This window comes from Chelonia mydas, chromosome 1 (genome assembly GCF_015237465.2).
Source record: "Chelonia mydas isolate rCheMyd1 chromosome 1, rCheMyd1.pri.v2, whole genome shotgun sequence".
Lineage (NCBI taxonomy): Eukaryota > Metazoa > Chordata > Testudines > Cheloniidae > Chelonia > Chelonia mydas.
The window spans coordinates 155,725,851-155,730,573 of NC_057849.1; the positions used below are offsets into that span (position 1 = coordinate 155,725,851).

At 42.6% G+C, this 4,723-nt stretch overlaps 1 protein-coding gene across 7 annotated transcripts in view; it reads left to right on the plus strand.

Annotated features, from left to right (window-relative positions):
* PRDM15 (PR/SET domain 15) overlaps nt 1–4,723 on the plus strand; it is a 44,566-nt gene that overhangs the window by 33,125 nt on the left and 6,718 nt on the right. For all 7 annotated transcript variants that reach the window (XM_037903595.2, XM_037903634.2, XM_037903602.2 and 4 more), the window contains 3 exons: nt 1,271–1,405; nt 3,076–3,239; nt 3,883–3,962. In XM_037903595.2, the coding sequence (XP_037759523.2) occupies nt 1,271–1,405; nt 3,076–3,239; nt 3,883–3,962 (379 nt within the window). The remainder of the gene's footprint in view (nt 1–1,270; nt 1,406–3,075; nt 3,240–3,882; nt 3,963–4,723) is intronic.

Genomic DNA, 4,723 nt, shown 5'->3' on the forward strand with positions numbered 1-4,723 from the left:
ATATTCTGATAACTTGCATTTTTTATTGGAAACCTGTTAGCGAATACTAAGGTGGCGTGATCATGCTGGCCACGTAAGAGGGATCATATACATCTCCTTGCCTTGTACGTACATCTCTGTAGGGGTCTGTTACTCGATTCAAGCCTGAATTTGGTGTTTGGAATCTCAGAAACAAGGGGTTTGGTTTTTTTAAGGTAAAACCTTTGCAACTGATCTTCAACACTGTGGGTGGTTAAGTATAAGAAAAAAACTATGAAGTAGGAGAGTTGAGGGAACCATCACTTTAAACATTAATGGATACGTTACGTAGAGGAGGTGGTGGTGTCTAATGGTTATGGCAAGCAACTGGAAGTCAGGAGGACAGCTTAGTTCAGGTCCCAAGATTGGCCCCTGACACTCTGCCTCACCCTGGGCATGACACTTAACCACAGTGCTTCAGTTCACCCACCTAAAGCAAAGAAAACACTTACCTCCTTTGCAGGGTGTGGAGGCTCAATTGATGAGTGTTGGTATGATCCCTTTTAGAGCTTTGGGTGGAAGGTGCTATGCGAGTGTTGGGTAGAAGTATGATTAATTATTATAGCAGTTGTCACACTGATCCCCAGAGCACAGGCTGGTGGTCTGCAGACATGGTGCTGCTGCTCCTCCTCCTGGTTGCCAGCTGCTAAACTGCATTAAAAGGTAGCTATATCCTGAATATTTTCTTGATGTTACTTTTCTATATAAGCAATTGCTATAGATGCTCCAGGGCTGTTAAGCAATTATGAATGGGAAGGGAGGCATGCCTGAAATAGTCTCTTTGCTATAATGTGTTCCATACTCTGAAAGTCTTTCAGAATCCCTGAGGTATTACAGGATCCTCATGGGGAAACGTCTTGCCTGTTGAACTGTCTGGCAAACCCTTTTAATGCAGTTAAGAGTTAAGTGGTTTAGTGAAATGGTGCAATTTCTTTAACACAAACTGAAAGGTATTACGCTCTTCAATGGTGCCATTAAAATGGTGCAATGGATTTAACACTGCTGCAGTTTAGTCCCTATTTATTCTAATATTAATAAAATATGCATATATTTGACATTTAAAAAATAACAAAATTGTGTCCGTCTACAAACTGGGGAACTTTTGCAGGGATTTCATTATCTGGGAGAATACCCTGAATCACATTATTGTTGCTGTTTATGTAGTTAGTCAGTGTGGCAGAAGGGTTGGGGCTGTATTAACTTTTGACATTAGATCTGATTAAGATGGAATCTCTTTCCCCACCCTGTACAGGACATTGCGCTAATGGATGACCACCAGAGGGAAGAGTTCATTGGTAAAATCGGAATCTCATCAGAGGAAAACGATGACAACTCTGATGAAAGTGCAGATTCTGAGCCTCACAAGTATAGCTGCAAAAGGTGCCAGGTAGCTTTAAATTCTCCTTTCCAACTAAATGTGTGTGTTGGTTTCTTCTGTCAAAGAAAAAGTTGTTATAATTAGAATTTCACAGAACCTTGAAAATAAGCTAAGAGAGGGCCAGTCTGATGGTCTAGCAGCAGCACAGTCTGGGGGATTCAAGACCACGACCTAACTGTGGTCCTGCACGCCCATGTCAGCAAGAGTTGGTAGCAATGAGAGGGTGCCACAGTCCTCCCTGGCATCTGACGCTAATGGAATGGCATTTGTGGCCTCTGAAGCATACTTGATTGAGCCATCCACTGTGGGAGGAAGAGATGATCATCACAGCTGGGCAGGGCTTTCGGGAGTTGGAAAGAAGTGTGTGTGTGTGTGGCATGGCCGGGGGAAAATGTCATCTTCAAGACTCTTAGAATTCTCTGTTGGAGAACTGATTGGTTAGGACAGCTAAACTGACTGAATTATTGCTTATGTCAGAAAGGCAGAATGGCTTTGTGGTTAAGGCACTGGGCTGAGATTCAGGAGATGAGGGTTCAATTACCAGCTTTGCCACAGATTGTTACCTTGGGCAAATTATTTAGTCTCTCTGTGCCTCATTTGTTCCCCATCTGTAAAATTGGGATAATAATACTCCCCTTCTTCCAGCCTTTGTCTTGTCTATTTAGATTGTAATCCCTTTCAGACAGGGACTTACCATCTACACCACCTCGCACAAGGGGGCCCTGATCTTATTTGGGGCCTCTAGATGATACCGTCGTACAAGTAATCATCATAAAGATGTGTGGCCTCAGCAGTGACGTGCCTCACTTTCATCTCAGTACAGTTTAAACCGCTGAGAAGCGAAACCCCTGAGGTGGTGCGTTGTGGTAACTCGTCAGGCTGCCTGTTGTGCCAGGCTAATCGTGATATAAACGGTTGTACAACGTAGGCTTCAAAATAAGAGAATTCACGCAATTCAGGTTAGAAAGCTGTTTCTTTGTCAGCTCTGGTGTCAAGCATCCCTGCCGTCCTAGGCAAACGGAACAATCCACTATCGGAGCTGACAGCAACAGCTGTGGAAGATGAGTGAGTGCTGGGAAGGGAAGGCTCTTCCTGGCTGGAAATGTCTCTTCGTGCATTCCGAAGGAAGAATAGAAAAGTAAATCTTAGCAAAATGAGACTCCTGCACAAGGAGATAATTTCTCTGTATCTTCTCTGCTTCCCCAATGAAATGGGAAAGATCCTTAGAGTCCAAAAGCTACTCTTCCCCCCTGCAGGTCTGCTGCATTGATGGCTAAGGGTGGTTGGCTGTAGCTCCCTTCAGGGCCAGAAATAATCAGAGGATTCCTAGCAGAGCAATGTGAGACATTTTTTTCCATCTCCAGTGGCTGAGTGGACTGCCTCTGCAGCATTCCCAGCCCCTGCCAGCAAGGGAGCACCAGCCTGAGCTAGCATCCCAAACTACAGTCTCCCATGTGGAGGAACTGGTTTTGGATGTTCTTTAGAGGTATGCTTAGAACTTCAGTGACAAAACAGGTTCCAGGAAGGAGTATAGATTTCCCTGTACTCTTTGTCTGATAATGAGGACAGTATTTCTGATTACTGGCTATTTATGCTGTAGATCCCAGTACTACATTAACTGGTCACTATTTCCTGAGAGATTTTTTTTCCCATGCCTTCACTGTTGGTTCGTTCTGCAGTTAACCTTTGGCAGAGGGAAGGAGTACCTAAAACACATAATGGAGGTTCACAAGGAGAAAGGCTATGGCTGTAGCATCTGTAATCGACGATTCGCCTTGAAGGCAACTTACCATGCTCACATGGTCATTCACCGGGAGAATCTGCCTGATCCCAATGTGCAGAAGTAAGATGACATGCCTGAATAATATTGTATGAACAACTACATTTTTTGAGACCATGGTGGTTGTGCCAAATAGGGGTGCTTGGTTAGTGAGGGATAGACACACATTGACATTCTTGAGGCTTTTCTCTTGAATGTCAAGGTACCAGGAGAAATCCTGTCTTTTTTTCCGTTCCTTTTGTGATATGAGTAGCTGATGTTTTCTGACATTGTCTCAGGTTTATACAGTCATGCAGTTGTGTCGCATTGGGATCTTGCTTCATTAAGGGCTGCAAGATCAGGTCCTCATTTACTAAAGGGTTAAAATACACCCCTGACTGTCATTATGTCATGTCATATATAGCAGGTACACCATCGGGCAGATAATAGTTCTGGATTTTTAAAAAGTAAAGGTTTTTAATCAAATCAAAAAATGACTGTATAATTTGAGAGCACAATACTGCCTGGCCACACTTGCCTTCAGATGCACTTGTGTGTGTTTTTTAAGGCTTATTTTATTTAAGCCTATTTTACCATACGCTTATATTTCAAGGAAACCTTTCCAGTAACAATCTTTTCAAACAAATTTCAGTTGCTGATTGAGATTACTGAAACCATAGTCCTGTCAAAAAGAGAGTGGCAGATTCTGCTTCCTTTTCTGTTTCAGATACATCCACCCATGTGAAATTTGTGGAAGGATTTTTAACAGCATCGGGAATTTGGAACGACATAAGCTTATACACACAGGTAACACAATGTTGTTGTTGTTCCTTTATTATTAATATCAAAGGTTTCCTTTTCTGGATGCTTTCTGAGGCCATACTTTTACTTGTCAGGGAGAAATTGGTTATGGTAGTTTACAGTAAGAACCCATACAATTATTGCTATTTTTATGGTTTTATGGCAGGCCAATTTCATAAAGTAAATAAATATATATTATAGATGAGGGTAAATTATACCAGAGCTTGATTTAAGAGATTCCTTGATTATATAATTTAGCTTTCATCCAATAAAAATGTTGACTCTCTAGTTATCTTTGCTGAAATACTCATCCAGGCCTTCATTTCTTCTCACCTTGAGAACTGCAGTTCCTTCCAGCTCTTTGGCATCCCAGAGTGCCAGCTCCTTACTCCAGCATGTACAGAAGGCTGCTCCCCATCTTCTCTGAGGTGGAGCGGAGCACGTCCACATCCCTTCATCCTTAAATGACTTTGCTGGCTCCTCACTGTGCATTTCAGAATGCCGTTCAATATAGCTCCTTGGTTTTTAAAAATCTCCAGTCAGACTTCTGTCCCTTGTCTCCATGCACTCCCCTCACCTGCTCACTTAGCACCACTCACTCTTCTGTCCCTTTACACAATCTCAGCATTGTTGATAGAGAAGCATAAGTCTCTACAGCTCATCATCAGATCCTTCTCTATGGCTTTCTTCTCTCTCTCTCTGCCTCAGTCTTGTTTCAAAACTCAGAGGAAAACCTCTTCTCTCCCTAGCCTATTTCTCATAATTCA